Source organism: Alosa pseudoharengus, unplaced genomic scaffold (assembly GCF_046254945.1).
Source record: "Alosa pseudoharengus isolate Yale_2024_CS ecotype anadromous, Long Island Sound unplaced genomic scaffold, YU_APseudo_1.1 YU_APseudo_1.1_scf_16, whole genome shotgun sequence".
In the NCBI taxonomy this organism is placed as follows: domain Eukaryota; kingdom Metazoa; phylum Chordata; class Actinopteri; order Clupeiformes; family Clupeidae; genus Alosa; species Alosa pseudoharengus.
This window is the reverse complement of record NW_027468630.1, coordinates 29,473,927-29,497,638: the sequence shown is the minus strand read 5'-3', so window position 1 is coordinate 29,497,638 and position 23,712 is coordinate 29,473,927. Positions and strand designations below refer to the sequence as shown.

General features: G+C 40.0%; 1 protein-coding gene across 5 annotated transcripts in view; it reads left to right on the top strand.

Moving 5' to 3' along the window:
* The first annotated feature begins 9,760 nt into the window (after positions 1–9,760).
* Positions 9,761–23,712, top strand: part of neo1a (neogenin 1a) — a 95,388-nt gene continuing 81,436 nt past the window's right edge. For 4 of the 5 annotated variants that reach the window (XM_076287633.1, XM_076287631.1, XM_076287630.1 and 1 more), the window contains exon 1: positions 9,762–10,364. In XM_076287633.1, the coding sequence (XP_076143748.1) occupies positions 10,277–10,364 (88 nt within the window). In that variant the 5' untranslated portion in view covers positions 9,762–10,276. Of the gene's footprint in view, positions 10,365–23,712 lie in introns of all 5 variants that reach the window. The other variant, XM_076287632.1, reaches the window with a different exon arrangement.

Below are 23,712 nucleotides of genomic sequence, written 5' to 3'. Positions count from 1 at the left end.
TGATAAGAACGAAACTGCGAACGATTCTCAGTTTCGAAGCGAAGGTTTAAGAACACCTTTGTGAATCTGCTTTTTGAGTTTTTGTAGGACATTCTTAAGAACACAGTTAAGAAAATGTTTTGGGACGGGTTTTACACCGGGCCGCCATAAAGATGTCTGCCAGGGAAGCAGCTTCTGCAGCAGAACCAGGGTCACATTCCTTTATCCACACCTGGGGGTCAGGGGAAACCATGCGAAGGAATGATCCCCTCTGCAATCTCCTCTTTCGAGTGTTGTTGGGGCTGTATCCATCTCTGATACAGGTCTTGCAGACAAACATACAGCTGGCGTCTCATCCTCACCCACCTTGGATGCTCTGAACTGAAGCCTGTAGGTCTCTATCTATATCAAGTGTGCCCAACCAGTCGATCGCGGTCCAGTAAAGTATATATAAAGTATATACTCTTTTGATCCCGTGAGGGAAATTTTGTCTCTGCATTTATCCCAATCCGTGAATTAGTGAAACACATTCAGCACACAGTGAACACACAGTGAGATGAAGCACACACTAATCCCGACGCAGTGAGCTGCCTGTTACAGTGGCGCTCGGGGAGCAGTGAGGGGTTAGGTGCCTTGCTCAAGGGCACTTCAGCCGTTCCTACTGGTCGGGGTTCGAACCGGCAACCCTCCGGTTACAATTCCGAAGCCCGTAGGCCACGGCTGCCCCAACCGTTCGCTGTCCACCGGTCGATCGCGAGAAAATATTATGTAGACTTGTAAAATGGAATAACATTCCCTAAATAAAATATGGGCTAATTGATCACGGGACATGGATTAACCTATATTTCTGCGATCTAAGATCTAACAGACACCACTCTGTCACATTGCCACTTAGCCAATTAAAATGTATAATTTGGAATCTCAGACAACATGCAGGCTTATTTGATTTGCGTCATAGCTGCAGATAGTTTTGATTGCAGAAGCATTCTTTATAGTTAATAGCAGCCCCTAAGGACTCCTCGTGTTCCTCCTTATTTCAGTAAAACGTGCAAGAGATCATAGGCTACAATTTCAATGGAACACTATTTTCAATGGAACACTATTTTCCTCTTGTTTCTGTTGCGCACATCTTTGGCCACACTGGCCAATTCTGGGACAACGCCACCCTCGCCCTCTTCTCTGACGGCCCTCTCCTCTTGCTGCACAGCTCGTGCCTTCTTTGGCCCCATAACATCCAAAAAAGGAAGACCACCTGAGACAGATGAAGCAGAGGAGAGTCCCTCAAAGTTGATCAAAATTTTATTGGGCTCTGTTTAGGCCTTCAGAAGACATTACTATTCCTATTTATGTACCAGCATGCAAAATTTGAGCCTCCTACATGGTTTAGTTCTTGCGCTATGGGCTTGTGAACTTGTGACAAAAAAAAGAGGCCGAACAAAATCAACACCCCCCTCCCCCCGTTAAACTGGCTGTATCTTGGAAAGTATTGATCTTACATAAAAGTAATTTTACAGCGTGTCTCCTGGGTAACATAGGTACACCTGGTAATTTTTTCTGAATTTTTTAAGACCTAAGTGCGTGGGCCCTGGTTGAATTGACATGGAATGACCAATTCATATAATATAAAGGTAGCCTATCTGAAACAAGTAGTTGCCCTAGTCACCACTCTAGGAAGATATTCATCATTCAGCTGTTTTATTTCTTAGAAAATCACAGATGTGCCTTAAAAACAAACATTCAGGCTTTGCGAAACATAGCTAAAAAAATATATATTATTTTTAAAGCCAATTTATTTGTCAGATCATATTGTAGAGGATATAAAATTACTGCCTGAAGAAAACAAGAAAGTTTCCAAAGTCACAGTAATGATATGGAGTTGCATGACAGGAAAAGGACCAGGGGAGATGGCAGTCATTTTATATCCTCTACAGTAAATGCACAAGTGTACGGGATTATGGACACTTTTGTCATTCCATCAATTGAAAGGAGTTGTGGTGATGAGGAAGTAATTTTCTAGGATGATAATGTATCTTGCCATAGAGCAAAGAATGTTAAAACTTTTCTTCAGGAAAGACATATCAATCAATGACATGGCCAGCAAACAATCTGGATCTCAATCCCATTGAAATTTAATGGTGGAAACTAAAGAAAATTTTGCTTGACAAGGCACCCTCCTGTAAAGCTGCTGTTCGACAAAGTTGAAACCTGACTGATGAAGAATACTGTTCTACATTAATGAAGTCTACGCCTCAGAGAATTCAAACTGTCATAAAAGCTAGAAGAGGTGCAACAAAGTACTATTTTGTACTAATTGTGATGTTTTAGGTTTGTGATTCCATCATTTTTTTTTTCAGGATTAAGTAATTCAAGTTTTTTCCTCTACATAATCTGAAAAATAAATTTCCTTAAATTACTACCATTTTTGTTAATTGTTTTGAGCTGTTTCACAAAGCCATGATGTTCATATTTTACAGAAAAATAAGGTTGAGGCACATCTATGATGTGTCTTTTCTAAAAAATAAAACAGCTGAATGAATGTCCTACAAGAGTGGTGATTCCATATTTTTTGCCAAGGGCTGTATAGTTGCATAGTTTGTTGTTAAGAGAAAAAATAAGTAAGAATTCAGTGAACCACATTTGTCAATCCCTCCTGGATTTCATTAGTGTCATGCCATCTGTCAGTTTTTATTCTTAGAGTTTACACTCAATGGTGAGAATGCAAGACACCATTAACCTTCATTTTTCAAGGAAGTCTTTATCCCTACCAGATGCTGAGAAATTAATCCATGCTTTTGTCACCTCAAGGATTGATTATTGCAATGCTCTATACGCTGGCTGCAATAACACCTGTCTAAAGAGCTTACAGCTTATACAAAATGCAGCTGCTCGCACACTCACTAGAACTAAAAAATATGAACATATTTCCCCTATCCTGGCATCTCTACACTGGCTGCCTGTTAGAAGTCGCATTGACTTCAAAATATTACTTCTAACATACAAAGCCATTAATGGCCAGGCACCAGAATATATTAAAGATCTCCTAGTTCCATATAACCCACCCAGACCGCTACGATCACAGAATACTGGCCTTCTTGTAATTCCAAGAATCTCAAAAACTACAGTAGGAGGCAGAGCTTTCAGCTATCGCGCACCCCTCCTCTGGAATAATCTTCCTACCTCAATTCGACTAGCAGACACCCTCCCTATTTTTAAGTCTAGACTTAAAACATACCTCTTTACTGCCTCCCATAGTTAGGTATGGTGCGTGGAAATTCACCCACCTCAGGGTTTTTTGGAATGGACCACCCTGCTGAGTCCTCGTGTGACTGGCACCCCAGTCGCACGTGCGATGGTGGTCACTGACCATACCTGCGCTGGTGTCGACTACCCCTCACCATGCCTTAGTTATGCTGCTATAGCATAGTGCTGTCATGGACTTTTCATGTGTCACGCCGTACAACCCCCCCCCCCCCTCTCCTCTCCCCCCTTCTCTCTCTCTCTCTCTCAACTCTCCCTCTCTTGCCTATTCCCACCATGGTATACTGTAACAATATATAGTACTACTGATTACTTATTGACATTAACCATTTTGATTTTCAGTAATACTAACCCACTCTACTGCCCTACAAAGCCAAAAGGCAGTAACTGCATTTTTGGTCAAAAATGAGTTATTGACATTTTTGGGATATTAAAGACTTCCTTTATCATGTGGATAAATATCTATACTCAATGTGACTGTTTTTTCGAAAAAATAGAGGGTTGTGTTCACAGTAACTCCCAAAACCATACTGCCCTACAAAGGCATAAGGCAGTTACTGACTAACTGAGTGTCAAACTGAGAAAAGTGACTTCAAAGTTTTTTGTTTTGTCTACACAAATGTATTATAGGTAGAGCAATGAAAATCTGGTGACTTGTTGCCCTGATGAAAAAATGTGTATATAAAAAATATTGTGCTTAAAGTTGACCTTTAACCCTTATTTGTCAGATACTGTACTCTGCCTTTGTATTATGTACTAAAAATAAGGAGTCGTGCAAAGGCAAAAGGCAGTAACTGGGGCATTGAGGAGACAAAGAAAGAAGACATTGTAAAAAACATTGTCCTCTTATGCCCCCCAATAGAAAGGCTTTTTGGCCCTCACGTCTTGTGGAGGAGTGACAGCATAATTCAAATCAAGTTTATTGCATCCAAAACAATGGAAATTACATTGCTTATGTTATGCCCACAGTCATAAGAAACCTCAATTTTAAGAATGGGTCACTTGTTTTTATCTCCATACATGAATTTTAAACCATCCATTAATTTGCTATCTTTGCGTTCTCTTTCAAATAAATTATTGTTTTTAATTATCAGAGATAGTTGTTGTTTTTATTCATACTGTACACTCTTGTGTCATCTATCTGCAGTCACTCTGTTGGTTTTGCTGCACACAAAATTGAAGTTCTTTAGTCAAAGTGTTGGCTCCAACTTATTTTATCAACCATTTTACTTACTGTATACTGCACCACCTATGAAAGATCAAGAACAATATTGATCAAGACCAAGAACTGCAGCAATATGTTGATAAATCTTACACTGCCATGTCTATTGCCATTGAGATATTCCTCCTCTTGAATTTGAGCGATAATAAATTCACAACGGTGGGGGGATCTGCACCTCACATTTACCAATAAAAGTAATGACTGAAGACCTTGTATTAATTGTTTCACTAGTCTTCAGACATTTAAGATATTCAAATGTTTAAAATAAATAGATGACGTGGAGCTAATAATAGATAAATTAAGAAGTCATTTTACATTTGTACTAAAGAGCAAGCTTGATAAAACAAGCTGGACAAAAATGTTTTCTTGTGTGTGTGTATATGAAAGGTTCTTTTTGCACCAAGGGCATATTGTTCTTGTTTCCCTACATGCTACTATTTACCTTGTGTTGATTTAATCACACTTCGAGAGTGGAACAGATTGATTTTAGCATGATGAAATGCAGCTTGGCAATGATTGCTGGAGAATCGTTTTTGTCCATCTGACATATGATGTCCTAATCCTTCAACAAGATCTTTCCCAAGTTAATAGGTTTCAGTGCTTACCATGATCGCATTAACTCTGCCACAGCTTTCTAATACAGTCCTAATCCCCCACAGTATGTCTGCCAGTATAGTTAATCATCAGTTCATCAGTGCCATATGGAGATCACCATTTTCCTTCTCCTTAAATCATGACTTTAAGCCACTATTATTCATTCAGCTTGTAGCAAGCATCACATGAGAACTAGACTCCTTCCACTCATCAATGTTAATCCATTTTATTATTTTATTTAATGTGAGCTTCTATCTAGTTCAGTAAGAATTTATCAAAATATTAAATAATGTTTTTTTTCCCATCGGTTTGTAGGATTTGAAAATACAGTTAATGGATTTGCATTTGTATGTATGATCTTGTGTGATTCACAGCAATAAATGTTTTAGGGCAATGGAAAATGCAGGAAACTGCTGAAACAGATTCCTGCCTGCTCAATAAAATGCAATTGTGCACGAAAGTCAAAGATTTCGCTCGATCACTGATTACATCACTACACATTTGTAAACTCTGTTCCAGGGTGTTATAATTTGGACAAATAACTTTCTACCAACTTGAGTCCCAGCCACATGGTTCAGTGACTGGATAGTATAGTTGATATTTTTGGGGTTTTGCCTTTATGTAGAAAGGACTGTTGAGAGTGACAGGAGATAGGGAGGAATAAGGAACTGAATGCAGGTCAGACTCGAATCTGGGTCCCAAGGATCCACTGTGTGGTATGAATGCAGCCTCTTGCACCATGGCTCCCACCCAGTGGTTGTAGTTAAAAGCATGGTCTGCACACTGCAACTGCTCCAAAATATAAACTTTATTAATTTAAAAGCAACGTTTCCAAGGGGATTGAAATGTTGCTTTTAGATTAATAAAGTTTATATTTTGGAGCAGTTGCAGTGTGCAGACCACACTTTTTCTACTGTCTGACACTATTGTCTGGCACCTGCAGAAAACTTTCTTTGGATGTGTGCACCCACTCTCCGAAATGTAGTTAAAAGCATCCCATTGCTGCCACTAAATGTAAGGTTTCTTTACTGATAGATATCTCACTATTAAAAGAAAAAAAAAACAGATGTATAGAGAGGGATTTCCACTATGTTTTCACTTACAAGTCACTCACTACTCACAATAACTTTCACACTTCCCGTAAAACTAATTACGGGCTTTATAGCCCAGGTTTTTATTTTCCAAAATCACCGAACTGTACCATCTATCTGTCTATGAGACATGCCTTTAATTCCTTTCACACAAAACTTTTCCTCTGTCCTCTGCAAAGATGGGAATTAATGATTTCAAACACGCTGAATGCCTACCCATATTAGGCATGTAATATGCATCTGATGATAGGCTTCAGTTACGGATCATTCATTTAGTGTTGAAATGTTGTTCATTTAATGTTAGACATAATAACGACCCAAATAGCAGGGAAAGCCGGGACCGATGAATAAAATATTTTAATCAAACCTGATGAAATATTTTAATCAAATGTAATTTACAAAGATATTGTATCACAGTTAAGCCCTGAACAAAACCGTTTAGGAGTTATTTAAGCAAAGGTGGGACATACCTTCCGAAATAGCCTGATTTCCATTGCATGTTGATGGCTATGCAGCTGTGTTAAAGTCACCCTGGTGCTGGGTAGTTTACTCTGGGGGAGAGGAGGGGGCACTGTCCTAAACTATCAACCCAACAAGCTGAGTTACAGAAATAACCCAACATGAGTAAAAAAAAGCAAAACAATCCCAGAAAATTACCCAATAGTGTCAACCCAGTGATTGGGTTGAAAAAATAACCCAGCATTTTTTAGAGTGATTGTGTATGTCTGAGTGAAAACCAAGCCACGAGGTCTAGAAAATTGTCCATAGACCTGCGAGACAAGGTTGTGTGAAGACACAGATCTGGGGGATAGAAGAAAATGTTTGCAGCATTGAAAGTGCCCAAGAGCACAGTAGCTTCCATCATTCTCAAATGGAAAAGTTTGGAACAACCAACAGTCTTCCTAGATCTGGCCGCTCGGCCAAACTGAGTAATCCGGGATGAAGAGCCTTGGTCAGACAGGTAACCAAGGACCCAATGGTCACTAATGACATCCAGAGTTCCTTTGAGAGGATGAGAGAAGCGTAAAGAAGGACAAACATCGGTGCAGCTCATGTGCCTTGTTTCTTCCACACACAACGTTTGGAATTAGGGCCAAATAGTTCAGTCTTCGTTTCTTCAGACCAGATGATTTTACTTCTCATGGTCTGAGAGTCGTGTTTTTTGGCAAACTCCTGGCAAAAAATGGCTTCCATCTGTCCATTTTACCATAAAGGCCTTATTGGTGGAATTAACAACAGCCTGGCTTGAATTAGCACAGACTTTCACTTGAGGCTGAAGCCGTTCCATCAACTCAAGTTAGCTGCATCCTTTGTTTATTCAAGAAAGGCATAGGTCATCTTCATGTCTGCTCATGCAGGGGGTAGAAAAGTAGACAAAAACAATTGACGAAAATGGAAAATATGTTGTATAATTAACTATATAGGTATCCCTTCATTTTTTTTACATTTTCGCACATTCCAACATAAGGGAGCAGTACGGGAAACTTTCTTCTGACTCCCTGCCTAAAACCGACGTGATAGCAGCTTCAAACAAGCACTGTTCCCTGGCAGCAGCCATCTTTTATATTTTTTAAAAACCCTGCTTCAACCAACACAATATCGCAACTGTAAAGCCCACCTCAACGGTTGTAATTGGTGCCTGGATTTAGGAAAATTGGAATGGGCTCTTTGCCAGACAGACTAGCAGAGCAAATCCCAAATTTGCCGTAAGTTCTTCTGGGTTTCCCAGGCTAATTATTCTCCAATTTATGTAGGCAACTATCTATTTTTTTCTCTCTTTCGATGTTCTTTCAATGAAAATCCTGTAGACGGAGCTTGTAAATCGAACAGGAATCCTTTATCCTCCCCTTCATTTTACGACATATTTTCCATTTTTGTTAATCTATTCTTTTGGTCTACTTTTCTACCTCGTGCAAAAAATGATGCTGACAATCAAGCTAAAAGCCCAGGCTACTAGCTTTCATGCCAGCAGCACTCTTGAGGCGTCAGGGAGTGAGGTGTACCCACATGCACAGCTAAGCTAGCTGGCATCCGTTACACTCCCTAAACCTCACTCCCGATCCGGGTCACGGCACCAATGTAACGTGTGTTGTGTGGAATCTGCGTGATTCAGCCCTGCACATGCCCGGCCTCGAACTCGTGAAACAGCAGCACCTCAGGTCAGAAGTCGAGCATGCTGACAAACGAGCTAACATTTCTAAAATCTATTTTAATTAATTCATTTTACATTTCTAAAATATAAAAATAAATACTGTCACTTTGCTGGCTCAAAAACATGTGATTGTTCAATTAGCATATAGTTTTACTTAGAAATAGGCCTACAAAGAAATTGCAACAATTAGGTGTTTTTCAAAATGTAACATCTGTAGGCTAAAGTGTCAGGACAGAGAAATGGACATTTCTGTAGAATGGCCCAACTAGTGAATGGCTATAGGTATCATATCAATGCTTGGTGACACTGTCAGAAAAAAAACTTGACTTCTATTTTTGAAGTTGTAGGCTACAGGTGATGAGAACATGAAAGCACAGGTTGACTGCACCGTCTTTTGGAACTCGTTTTCCGACTGATGTTTTTTTTTTTTTTTGCAACACATATGGACCAGACTAGTTATGTGGCATAAATTCTCATAGGATAAACCACGCTAATGGAACGGAACTCACTAAAATTAGCAAGCCTTATGGCAATAAGGTTTAGCCGGCTTTAGCGAGGTTGATGGAATAGGCTATAATCCTATAAGATTTATATAGCAGTGTATAATACTTCTATATAATACTTCTGTTCTGTAATACCTCCTTAGCCGCTATAGTATTTTCTAAAGTAGTCAGTACTTCCCAAATTCCTGTAGCCTAGTATTCCTATAATAGGCTATTTCTATAAGATTAGGCCTATAATATTTTGTCCCAAAATAAGGGCTGTCCCCAAATCAAAAATGAAACCCTGTGTGGAGTTTCTCTGGGAATACTGGAGGACCTCTCTGGTGTTTCGCTTGGTCTTTGGTTAAAAATGTATAGCCTACTTTGTTTTGGACAAAACCATCTGCTAATAATTTAAATATAAACATAAACCATAGTCTGTATAAAATAGACATAAACAAACGCGACTTTCTGCGCAATCCCTCACTGCATCTTTAAGGCATTAGGCATCCTCATGTTGTGTGGGGTAAATTCGGGCTGGCTTCTAGGCTGGGTTGAAACACTCAACTCCCAATGGTGTAACGTCAGACAAAAAAATTGATAAGAATTCGAGTCTGGCTTTAGGCCTATAGCCAGGTTAGTGATGGACTAAGTGGGTTTTAAGAACAGTGTCTAAGAACGGTTGGTGAATGAGGCCTACTGGGTGGTTAAAGAAATGTTATGTTAAAAACTGCCCGATTGTTTTTAGAATGCTTGAGCTGAAGTTAGCCTACAGAATTTTGGGACTCAGCACATTTTCAGTTTCAATATTTGGCAACTAGGCCTACGTGCAAGCAATACCTTATTGAAATGCCTAATTCGCCCGAAACTTGCTTCCAGATAGCCACCCCATGCCTTAGTACTTGCCAATTCTTGCGTCAGCAATGCAGAGCCCCCTGTATTCCAGCCCTTGTTTTCCCGTTCTCCAGACAGAATTCCTGCTCTTCTGCGCTGCTGTTGCTCGTGGCAAGCAGGCTGCGTTTAACATTGGATAAGTGATCGTCTTTCTGACTAACATACGATTCCCCTCGTCCCCGTTCTTGGAATGCAAGTCTTAGCATTGTTTCCCCCCTCATAAATCAAATGATAACGTTAATCCCGTAGTGGAAAGTGTTTACTAATCTCTGGGAATGTTTTCGGTCATATCGCTATGGATTGAGTCTTTTTCAAACGGCTGAACAATTTAGAGGATCAGTCTTTCGCGTGAGTGTTTGACTACCTACCTACACGAAGACCGGGCGAGCCAACTAACGTTAACGTTAGGCTACCTAACTTGATGTTTCGTTTGGTCTGTTCAGGAAAAAAACTGGTCCCGAATGTCTTCACATATTGCAAAGGTTATACTCGGGAAGATTCTTCGGCTTATTATCTAGGAAAAGGCGTGTGTTAGGGACTTCAGTCACAATACGGATTTTCTTCGAGGGATTTTCTGAGAGGATTATTTTTTTTTTTTAAAGTGATGGCCGAGCGGGGAGCAGATTTGCTGCTCTCTCTCATCTGTCTCACCTTTCTACACCCGCTTACCATGGCCGTTCATGTCGACAAAGGTAACGTATACAAACACGAATTCATGCCTCGAACAACGTTAATCATTGTAGGTATTATGAATATGCCAATAAATTGCGAGTAGGCTTTGTTTTCTTGACATTATGTTTGGATGTCGACAAAGGCAAGCTCTGGAATGCAGTTTACGTTAACCCCCAAGCTGCTGCAGTCTCACCAGATACAAGTGGCTTGTGAGCTAACAGCTAACGTTTCTTAGCCACTTGTCTGCTTGTGGATAACGTTGGCTTACGTTGTACGTAAAGAATACTATGCTTTGTTGAGCTGGTCAAATGTGTTTGAAATTGTAGCATGTCATATTTGATACAACAAGAAGGAAATCGTGTGGGTAGCATAAATAGTCATAGTCACCCCGAAGAAATAACTAACTCACTGGTTAATCGACTCCATTATAAGTTAGCTGTAAGTTGCCCATGCATCGCTATCTTGCTTCTATCTAGCTAATAGTTAGCTGTTATTACCTGAACACTGGGCTTTAAAGGGATCATGCAGCTAGTAGCATTTTAGGAATTAAAGACGGATCATTTCATTTTGCTTTTTGAAGCTAAAGAAGTAATGACACTGCTGCTAGCTTGGATGGAAAAAAACCCGATTTATATTGTAACTTAACAGTAAACTTATTAACGTCAGATAGAAGTCCGTAACTTTGCAAGTCATTGGTTAGGCAACCGCACGTTAATTAAGTAACGTTGGACAACGTTAACGTAATGATCAGTGGTATTAAAACAAGCTGTGTCTCGTGCTAAAAAAAAGCCTGTTACATCTCAGTAGTAGCAAATGCTAACTAGATGGCCGCAGCTCGCCGACAATATGGTAGCCTGATTGCAAATTTGCTAACGTTGCTGTTGTCATTTCGAGGTATCAAGCTATTTTCAGTGTGCTAACGTTAACGTTAAATAACAAATCCAACGACATTGATGGGACGTAACGTTAAATTGAAGGAAAGGCGCAGTCCTTGGATGTTCCCAGAAAAAAAACCCGGAATGTTCAGTGCAAGGATCTCTGTGTATAATGCGACATCAATGGACGTTGTTAATTTGTAATACGTGTCATGATTAAATCATTACAATGGATGCATAAGTTATTTGAGATATGAGTACTGCGCCACAGGTAACTCGTGTGCATATATTATGCCAACAACAATAAAGCTTTCTGTTGGGCTGGTCTTGGGGTAGGCTTTGTTTTGCTAGGGGGATGATATGAGGTAAAAAGGCCTCTGTAGCACCGAGAGTCTGTGCTGCGTTGAAACATCACAGGCTTTCCTGGAGACCACCACAAAAGGGGGAGGGGAAGGTATGGGGGCAGGGTAGAATGGGCAGGCTGTGTCTGGAAAGTAATAAAAGCAGGAGATTAAGGGGAACGGGGGAGTTCCTGCGGGAGTTTTGATTGATTCCAGAGAATTGGAGGAGAATTGGACACTTGTGGGCAGAGTTTCAAATTACTAATTGTGGGTTCTCCAACTGAAAATATCTGTTTGTTACACACACACACACACACACTATTTTGTGTGCTCTGAAGTTGCCTGAAGCAAAATGTGTTTGCTTCATGATGGTTCATGGAAGGCAAGAGGAATACATGTGTTTGAGTAAATTGAAAATCATAGCTTGTATTCAGAAAGATCATCCCAAATGTTGGGACAAATATTTCTTCTTAATGGCCTATCAGACTACATGACTTTCTGTTACCAAATGCAAAATGACAGTTGTAGTTGACTTAAAGAATTCATAGTGCTCTGCAGTTGAAGTAAGAGGTGTAGTAAGAAATGAACCAAGACTAGATAGATAGATAGATAGATAGATAGATACTTTATTGAATTCAAGAGTTACAAGGATTGCTGGCACTCTCGCCGGCACCGGAAACGGAACCGGATGACTTTGCAAGTCATTGGTTGGGCACTCGTCGTGCACACTGGTAGGATATTGGGCAGGTTTAATTTCCAAACTTTTCGGCAGCTCCAGTTCCAGCTCCAGGAGCCTGAGCTTAGTTGTGATCATTTGTGAAGCAAATCAACAAATATTCCTGCCCTCATGTATTGGGGCATCAAAATAGTTCGGGCTGTCTATACAGTGAACTGTTAATGTTAATGTTCAGTATTCAGTGGGAACTGTAACAATCCAATTTCTGATTTCCAACAAAACCATGACCATCAGATGTCAGATTATCCAACTGGGAAATTGGAAGGCACACAGTGTTTAAATTGTGTGGTAAATAGATGTCCATCTAGGAAAAGTAGGCCTGTACCCTCCATCCTCAGAAACTGGCTCTGACTTCCTCTCTTGTAAATTCTGGTGAAACTCTAAGTCTTTGTTGATGTTTAAAATTAATTGATCTAAAAAGCATGGTTCTGAATATTTTGCCATGTGTTTTGACTCTTCCATTTCACTTCAGGATAGGAAATATGTTTGCTTATGTAATATTTAGGCCTATCCCTTATTGACTGGAAAAACAGTAGCCCAAATGGCTGGTGTCAATCCCTTAGAAATGATTTCCCATTCTGGATAATAGCATCTCCCCACTTTAATGTGTAACTTTATTAGAGTTTGTTTCTAGATTGTTTGGCTTTATCTTCTGAGCTGAAGGGATGTTTTATTTTGGACAGTTTTACTTATTTTATTGTAAAAATCTGTGTTACCCTCTGTTGCTTTCATTTGGACTCGCATTCACAAAGAATCCTAAGGCTAAAAGTAGCCTAGCTCTTAAATGGGCAATTTAGGAGAAATGTGAGGGGAAAATGTCAAAGATGGACTTTAACTTTGTGTTGTTTTTGCTTTGATACTTGTGGTTCTGTAAGATCTTACACTTTTGAATGGACTCTTCTGTTTAACCTAGTTCGTAATGTTCCTTACTGATACTTCTATTGCCTTTTGAATTCAATCTTCTGTTGGAGACTAACCTAGTTCTTAAAGTTATTTTCATTTGATACTTCTGTTCTGGTAACTGGTGTGCAGATGACAAATCATGTGTTGTATGACGATACATCTAATACGGGTGTGTCCTCCTCCAGCATTACATGCATGAGGCACCAAATGGTTACTTCATTGCTGCTTTATGACATTGGGTGTCTTGATGAAGTGGAATATTACAAAGAGTGGGCACTTATCGCATAGAGTAGTGCCCTGGTCTCCTGGCTAAATTCCTAACCTGGCTCATTTAACTCAGTCAATTTGGTCCCCTAGTCATCCCCTTGTGAAATTGACTCATTTATTCATCCCCTCACTCTCCACCTCAAGCTGATGTGGTGAGCGTTGTGGTGCATAATGGCTGTCGTGCATCACCCAGGAGTTTTTAAACCGCTTTTTATTTTGAAACCGTTCCAACCTCGAGGTTGTAATGTAAACAGAACAAACATTAGGCTAAACGGAGACCTGAACATGAAATGAAACAACACAGAATGATGATTTGATTGTTTCAGCACACTCCTAAGAGACCCAAGGTTAGTGTTCATGGAATATCTACTTATCAATGCAGTGTTTCCTCTAGGATTTTTTTAAGCAGTGGGGGCAGGCCCCACAACAACCCCCCCCCCCCCCCCCCCACGACACATACATAAAAAAATATTTTTTTTATAGCCTATAATTTAGTATGAAAAGTATTTCTTTTAAAATATGAATTGCTTAAAAATACTGCTAATTTTATGCTGTTTAACAAATGTATAAATTGTGCACTGTCGCTTTAATTCACGTTTATTTCTCAATGATCTTCTGCCTGCTCCGCTATGGCTAGTGCTGTACCTACGGCTGGGCCCTCTCACAGTTTTTAAATGGTCAGTAGTGGGAACTATACTGTTGCCTTCATGATTTTCCTTTTAAAAGTTTCTTATAAGAAGGATATATGAATTATCAACACTGACAAGCCAGCTGGAACCTGCGGCTCTCTCTCCCTCTCGTGAGTGCAGACGCTTTCCCAATTAAATGGATCACATAATGTTCACGTTAGATCTGCTGCAAAGGAGTTAACTTAGTTTAACATGATGTTATCTCGATTTAACATGATGTTTTGACATTGACATTGCCAACGTTCTCTAAGGAGAGTGAAAAGCAGTTTGCAGTAGTCGTCTCTATCGCAGCAAAAAAATAGCGAGCAGCCTGATAACCAAATGAAATGCTTGGCGGGCCGGATGAAAATGCTCGGCGGGCCGCAGTTTGCCCACCCCTGGCCTAGGCTAAGCATTCTGTAGCCTAATTCGTTAGACATTTTAAAAAATGGTTGCACTTCTTTTTGCTAATTTTCACATTTAGCAACAAGGGTAACAAACGTTTAGGTCGTGCGGCCTTTGTGCGTCTGTGTAGCCCAAATTATTAAAAAATAAACTTGTCCGTGTCATACAACACAACTATTTATTTTAACATCATTACATCTATTACTACATCTATAGACTATTTCCAATTTGTATTATATTAGTGACTCACTTATCGTTTTAATGTTTCCAGATGTTTGATATCAGGACGTGAGCTGTCAGAACTGACAAGTTGAACGTTGTCTTATTAAAACGGACCCACCGCGGTGACGTTTTTGGTGGAGGTGTTGTTTAATAGTGACTCAGAAGAAAGCAAACGTTTGGACAATAAGCACATCCACACACTATGTGGAGGTAAACTGGACAGCCCCAAACCTCTGAATAGTTCTGCTTGTTGTTAAATTGCAATGTTAACGGCTGCCAACGGGGGGTGCATAATGTCGGCAGGATCATTTAAAAGGCAACTGCGACTATTGTGCGTCTGTCCCATTTCTGATACCGTGGGGGAAGAAAATTAAACCGTGGCGGGCCGCCACTACCAAATCAACATAGAGGAAACACTGTCAATGTGCATTTTATACCTTAAAGTAATTTTGGACTGTAACTATCATCTTTTTCACGTTCAAGTTAGTGTTAATTGACGTGAATGAACGACAAAATACTTCCACACCGGTGATTTCAGAGTAGCAAGAGGGGCTTTGATTTCGTTAGGTCTGCAAAATTCCAGAATTGAATTGAAACTGGCTCTTAAATTCCAATTCAATTCTTGAATTTCACTTGCATTTCAATTGAGGTAGCAAACAGGAAGCAGAATTGCAATTCGAATTGTGCACAACCCTGCTTGGCATACATGCTGAATGTGACATTGGGGGTGTGGCTGCATTGTTGATTCTACCTTTGAGTTCGAAGTTCGAGATTGAGATGTAATTTTAATATAAAATCGAAATCGTGACACCCCTAGTTAGGAATAATACTTTTCAAGGTTAACTTTTCAATTAATGCCCAAACATGGCCTCCAAGATAAGGCATTTCTGAGAGTGTACAACTTAAAAAGTCAAGGGTGAAAAAATGTATGAAAACATTGGAATTTAACAATTCCATATAAATATTAGGTAGACAAGCTTTCAGCAAAATCTGAGACGGTGCAGCAACCATTTTCCTGGATTTTGTCTGATCTTGACGCGGAATGATTCCTTAATTTCCTTCTCCAGTGTCTGTCTCCAATTCTCACATTCATTCAGCCTTTGTATACGTCTTTCCTCATTTGTGATTTTCTCCTTGAGATTGTTTAAATTATTTAATTTCCTCTCTACCTTCAGTGGTTTCGGTGTTGCCAGCTTGCTGCTAGCAATTTGCTTAGGCTGGCCAACGGAGGATTAAAGTTAATGCTTCAGACATAAAAGAAATATGCAGTTTATCAACAAGGCTATCACGATTTTAGAACTGTTACATTCATGACGCTTACTGTACAAACCACCGCCGACTTGAGCTGCAAAAGAAGCTCTGGCCGCCTTGTCAAGGACGCTTGTCAAAAAATCGGCACAGTCGACATGGAATAAAAATATCACAGAAGCACTTCAAATTTAAGCCATAATCTACGAGCTAAACATTGTGTAAACTCCACTGTTACACATTTTCAACTGAACTAGTTAACTGAACTGAACATAATTAATGTATATGGACTAGGCTATTTCTGTTTGTTTTGCACTTCATTGAAATGTGCTGTAGGCCTAGGCTACATTTTGCACATGCAATTGTGCATATTTCTCAATATGAAAAGTTCCTTGTTTTGAACTGAACTCAAAGATAATGAAAATATGAGTATTTGTAAACGCTCTGGCGCGCGGTGCGAATGTGTTAGCATGTTGCTTTGCTAGCGGGCTCAGGCATAGCCATAGAGGGAGGAAAATAGCAGTAATCAAACACATCCACGTTTTCCCTACTTAAATACAGTTGCACGAGTAGTTAATAAAAATGTGTAAGGTCACAACATGAAACGTGGCGATTTTCCAAGCGAATAAACAGGAGAACTACAATGTGTGGCGCAATAGCACTTGGGAGTACTTCGACCTAGCGTAGTAATATTAATTAACACCTAATTGTAGATCCCAGCCATGTTTTCCGCCGTTTGCAGCGAAGCGGAATTCTATGAAACATGAAATCACTATAATACTTCTGCTTGTTATCACAACCCTTCACAATGCATGTTATAACCATGATTGTTCACTAACGCCAGCAAGGCAAGTTGTCTCTATTTATGAAAATGACTGTGTGTGCATCGGAGGGGGAGGCTGAGGGTCGGCTGAACTCTGTGGTGGATAGGATCTACAATTAGGTGTTAATTAATATTACTACGCTAGGTCGAAGTACTCCCAAGTGCTATTGCGCCAAACATTGTAGTTCTCCTGTTTATTCGCTTGGAAAATCGACACGTTTCATGTTGTGTGACCTTACACATTTTTATCAACTACTCGTGCAACTGTATTTAAGTAGGGAAAACGTGGATGTGTTTGATTACTGCTATCTTCCTCCCTCTATGGCTACGTCTGAGCCCGCTAGCAAAGCAACATGCTAACACATTCGCGCCGCGCGCCAGAGCGTTTGAGTGCACGTACCGACACGGGAGAGGTATGAATCAACTTGTGCAAGTTAAGGTAAGAACATGTATTACTACTGACATTGGGTGGCATATTCCTTTAAAGTTGAGTTCATAAACTAACTTTCACTGCATCCATTTTACTCCCAATCGAGATACATTGGTAATAATTGCTTTACATTGTTAATATGGACTTATGGAAAGAATTTTTAATCATGTGAATTTTAGCGATTAATCGAGAGAAAATATTTGACAGCCCCAACTGCATTGACAGAAATACCAATTTAAACTCTGGTATTTTGTATCAGTAATTGGATTTTGATTGATCCAATTATTGATGACACAATTCTCGACACGCGCCGCAGGACACAGACGCAGGCCTATTAGGCTACTGCAATCTATAATACGGAGCCATTGCATCTGTCCCCCTCCCAGCCTCATGATTGGCTCTTTCCCATCAGTCTGCTTCATGGCCAAGGTGAAGCTAGAAGCCTGCTGCAGTGTGAACATAGCTCAGGGATGGAAACGTATGCATGTTCTAGCCTAGCCTTTAAAGTGCTGATAGCCCACTGGATGATATAGCAAGTGTAACTGAAAAGGAGGCAGAATTTTTACCATATTCTGGAAGTCTATGAAACTCTCACCACACTAAGATATAAGCTAGTCTGATTGTGGGGTGTTGGTTGTCATTTGAGTGAATATCTGACATATTTTTTTTTTATGTCAGGATCCTGGTCGATGCAGAGCTGATGGACAGTATGCGTGTGCGCTTGAGCATGCACACACAGTTGTCTTAAGGCTCGCTCTGGCTTGCAGCACATGAGTGTTGGAATTTGGGGCATATTTATGAGCTCTGCTTGCCTACTGCACTATGTGATTAGGCCTAGTTATAAGGCTATTGTTATAAATGCTGGCCTTGATGCAGGGATTTGCTTTCTTCCTGCAAAAATGGTGAATAGCTGAGGATAAACAAGAAGTATAAAAAGCTGAAATGGCTTTTCAAAGCAAAAACTCAAGCTTTCATCAAAGGCATGTAAATCATTATTTAATGTGGACCAATTAATTAATGGGGTTATTTAAAAGTAATGAGGATTCTGTTTACTTACATTTACTCTCCCACTTTGCACCACAGCCCCACAGCCTTTCCTTAATGAGGGAGAAGAGAGTTTGAAATGTAGCTTGTATGGATAACCCTCGGGTTTTGTATGCATCTAGATTAATAGATCAGCTATGCAAGTTCATTCTACTGTATGTAAAGAGCTAAGCTAATGAAATTCTTAGTCATCCTTTGAATTGTTTAGTACGAGTAAAATCCTTCCTTGGTCTACCAAAGAAACAGGGCCAGCAAGTGCACTGCATACCCTTACAGTTGTTAACTCCTCACGCTGATATAGCACTTTTCCAGCTATGCACTTTTAAATCTCTTTTTATTGAGAAACATTCAATTCATTTCCGGTTAATACAAGATCGATGTAAAAATCGCCGTCTGTCATTCACTACACTGTAGGAACACAACCTCACCGAGTAAAAAAAAACCGGCAAGATAAATATACCTTTGCCCTCCGCAGTTACTGTATGTATACTTACGGTACACAAGGAATTTGACTTTGGTAGGTTGGCTCTCTATACATTCAACAAATATACATACAGTAGTAGTAACAAAGAGACATGTAATAGTAACTTTTACATTCAGTAGACAAATAGTAATATGGGCACATACTATACAATAGAGCCAACAATATACATATAGGCACATATCAACATAATATACAAAAATACACATCTACATCAGGGAAATGTTGCAGAAAAACCTGTGGTATAGTTTATTTTTTGTGTCACGGGGCAGCCATGGAATGAGGTCTTTGTTGTGCTCAACATGGACCTCTATCCAATGCTTTTAGTGTGTTACTGACCTGACTGGTGCAAAACCTTGTAGACAGGAGACAAGAGTGTTGAATACTGGTCATTATATTACATTAGGCTGACACATTTTTAGCCAAAGCGACTAACTTGGTAAACAGTTTAAGCGTTTTAAAGCAATTCTCTTAACAATTCTAGGACAGGTTCTAAAAAGGTAGAGTAGACCTACAATAGGAATAAGTGCATCAGAGAGTACAATAGGAAAAAGTGCATCAGTGAGTGCTGTTTTTAAACAGTCAAGTGTCAGTTCTAGTCAGGTGGTAGGTGCTAGGATCAGCAAGACTAGTTGTAAGAGAGGAGATGTTCTCTGAAGAGCTGGGTCTTCAGTAGTTTTTTGAAGATGGAGAGTCCCGATACAAAGATTTTTTAAATATTTTTTTCTTTATTCTCCATGATCTTTTCTTTTTAAAAACACCAATTTGACTTGTCTTATGCAAATCTTTCTTTTTCACTTTCAACCCTGAACATGGGCAACATGCACCATTGACATCAATATGTTTTGTATAGAGCTACCACAGGTTACTTTATACAACCACAGGTGGCAGTGTGGTGACTATATAAAACATATTGATGTCAATGGGGCATTTTGCCCATGTTCAGGGTGGAAAATAAAAAAGAAAGATTTGAATAAGACAAGTCAAATTGGTGTTTTCAAAAAGAAGGGATCATGGAGAATAAGGAAAAACATATTTAAAAAATCTTTGTATATTCCCACAAGGTGTTTGGGTGCTCTGAAAATGATAACCAAAATGATTTTTCAGACTTGTGAGGTCTGCTGTTCAGACCCTGAAGGGATTTATTTTCTGTTCATTGCTTTTTTTGAGAGTGTTTCTACTTATCTCAGTAAGGAAAATAAATCAAGAGCCTATGTTGAGTACAAATATGTCTTCTCAAGGCTTAAACAGAGCCCAGCCAAAAACTCCAGACCAAACGTGACTATTTTGCTACATACTATTCCTATTTATTTGAGCCTCCTACATGGTTTAGTTCTTGCGCTGTGGGCTTGTGAACTTTGACAAAAAAAAGAGGCTGGACAAAATCGACACCCCCTCCCCCTGTAAAACTGGCTGTATCTTGGAAGGTATTGATCTTACATAAGAGTAATTTTACAGTGTGTCTCCTGGGTAACATAGGTACACCTGGTAATTTTTTCAGAATTTTTTGAGACCTAAGTGCGTGGGCCCTGGTTGAACTGACGTGGAATGACCCAGGACATGTTTGAGTATGCCTGTTGGCAGCCACTCTGAGTAGTCAAAGGCGATTCAAAACGAGTCAGAAAAGTCGAGACAGGACCAGTCGTCAAAATTCCGGTGTCCCCCACTCTAGTTCATCCAAAACAAACCAGAAAAGGGACTCAAAGTGATAAATACCAGAATTTTCCTTTAAGTATAACGTAAGATAGAAGACAGAAGCATAGAAAATCAAGGATGCCTTTAACACAGTGTGTATACTCTATGTTACCGTAATGTTGCATTAAAAAAAACGTGTCAATACCAAATTTAGCCGCCTACTAGGCTAGCTTACCTGTTGCTGAGACTTGACGGTCGACACTCATCCTGACGACTCTTCGTTGCTTCTTTTCAGGTGGCTTCTCATAACCCAAATAAAGCTTTGGGTAAAGGTTTTCTTCAGTTGGCGCAGTGATGATGAACATACATAACATATACTACATAACAACATTTCGGGGGATGTTTTAAGCTCAGGTTTTCAGCCAATTTCTTTAAGCCTCCTCGTCGTCGTCGTCATTCGCATTGGATCAGGGCTTAAATTTCATTGCGGGTATTGCGCATAATTTGTTCAAGTCCCGCAACTCTAGCCATTATAATGTGAGAAATTCCCGCATACACTTTTACAGCCTGTCTGATGATGTTAATATAATCACGAAGTGGCGTGAATGCGGTGCTATTGACCGGACGGATCAACTACCGAGTTGAATTGAACATAGCCTCACGCAGACACACACACACACACGGAGAGAGAGAGAGAGAGAACCACTTTGCGCTTACGCAAATAGGCTACGCAACCATGGCAAACTTTTACATCTGGAAAGAGCTCCTTGGTAACTATCCTGCTAGCTCAGGTCGCGTCAACACTTGATCCCAGAAAGATTGTCTTAGACTTGTTAGTTTTTTGAACATTTATTTTATCTAATGACATAGAAAACGTAATGAATTGCATCCACATATCCTTTTGCAGTATGCACAACTTTTATTCACTAGCGACTAGCCTAAAACCGTCAGGCTGAAGGGAGGCTAATTACTCTCACGTATTTCTTAAAGTGAAAGGCACTCAATTACACCTACTCATCTCACCTCACCTACACCTACTCATCACCCATAGATATATATACTGACAGTATATATATCTATGCTCATTACCAATGTGCACTCAATTAGACCAACACACCACATTAAAGATATGCCTAAGTGTTATAGTTTAAACGTCAATATGAAGCATTCAAATGACTAAATATGTTTAGCTACTAGTAATTACTAGTAAAATGCTATACATTAAAAAAAACATTATTAACTAAATACACTTATATGAATTTAACATTGTGTGTGTGGAGAGAGTCAAGCAGAATCTAGGACAGGGGTGGGCAACTAATTTCCCCAAGGGGCCACATGACAAACTGGGACTGTTGAGGAGGGCCGGACCCAAAATACAGAGTCTTTCAGTTTTCAAAGACTGATATAAAAAAGTACTACAATATCTATTAGGCTAGGCCATGGAAATGTGAAGGAGTCACACAATCATAGGCCTGTGCCACCATTTCATCAACACCCAGCAATATTTCATCATTAAATCATTACCATCATTAAATTAACTCTATGCAGAATTAGACTATGAAAATGTGGAGCAGACAATAGTAGGCTGTCATTAGTTAATCAACATGCACAAAGAAAACTATTTTAAAAATGTAGGCTATGTTTTTGCTTTAACTTTATGCACAAAACTGTGATTGGTCAACTCGCCCTGTGTGTTGAGCCGGCTGCTTCAAGCAACCTGTGGGTAGTAGCATCATACTAGTTCACTAACATAAGCTTTGCAAATAAACTCAGACATATTTTGGTTACAGTGACGGGGTTATCCGAATGTAAGCTGTCTATCTGCCAGTAACGTTTTGAAATTAGCACTTCGTATCGCCAACAAACAGCAGGAGTTCGTTCCGACAACCTTTGCGGTGGTGAGCGACGCAGACATAAGAGACACAAAACCTTGAAAGGTTTACGCCGACTTAAAGGCAACTGCATTGTGTCGACGCAGAAGCATACATTCTATTCACCAGCACAGCAGTGAGGGTGTTTACATCGTATGCATCCACGCACAAATGTATGGGCGTACAAATAGCAGTCGCTTTCAAAATAAAAGCAACGATATTAATTTGCGTGCATTATCTCTATACTAGGCTCTTGACTATTGTTCTTTCAAGGACCTTACGCGGGCCGGTCAGGGAAAGCCCACGGGCCGGATGTGGCCCGCGGGCCATATGTTGCCCATGTATGATCTAGGATGTCCACTGTTGTGAATGATCCCACTACAGTATATATTACTGATGACATCAGGGTGGTGGGGGCCCCAAAATCAAACACATTTTTAGTATCGAAGTATCGAAGAAGTATCGAAATCGCAATTCTTGACTTGGTATCAGAATCGAACCCCCCCCCCCCCCCAAATTGTGTAAATCCCCCCTACATGAATAACCTAAGGGGGGAATTCCCCCCTATTTTGAAAAATGAATTTTAAGCCCTGGTGGATGGCAGCTGTAGCTATATCTCTGGCACGAACCATGCTTTCTTCACCCAATTATTTAGTTTTGTGCGGTTGTAAGTACATCCTCAAACGGCACACGTTGTTCCCGAGCTTTTTAAAGGCATAATATTATTCAGCAACAGTGCGACAATACAGCGATGTAATTAGCCTGACAACTGATCAGCAAAATACACAGCTGAGGCATCAGGTGCAGTGGACGGCCACACAATTCCACCGGAATTGCCCACAATCGTTTCACAAACGTTTCCCCAGCAACTACCCCAGGAAACTTGTGGATAGGATACATTTTTGGGGCTTCTCTTTATTACTGTAGTCCAATCACATTAGATGGTTACCATGGAAACTATTGAGACCCACAGCAGCACTGGTCTCCCATCCCTGCCTAATCATCTAAATGTGGCCTTCTACATGCCATGTCTCAGCAGCATTATCCTTGTAGCCCCTACTCATCTGAACACCACGGGGGTCCAAGAGAAGTTGAAAAGTATTTTTGTTCTGCTGCTACTTATGTGACTGCAATGGGAAAAGGGCTTTGCAGTTTTCTCTCTCTCCTTTACATGGGAGTAATTGCCTAGGCAGGCTTATGTCTAGCCTATATACAGTAAATCTGATTATGGATGGACCTGTTCTTCATCTGGGCCATGGTTTTCAGGACCCAAGAAAACTAGAGCAAGAGTGGGCTGTGTGTTATGCAGACATGGGGGACTCGTCACATTTTTAATGTGACTTGAGACTTGCTTGATCAACATGTATAAAATATATGACTTGACTTTGACTTGCTATTCATGACTTGACTTAGACTTGA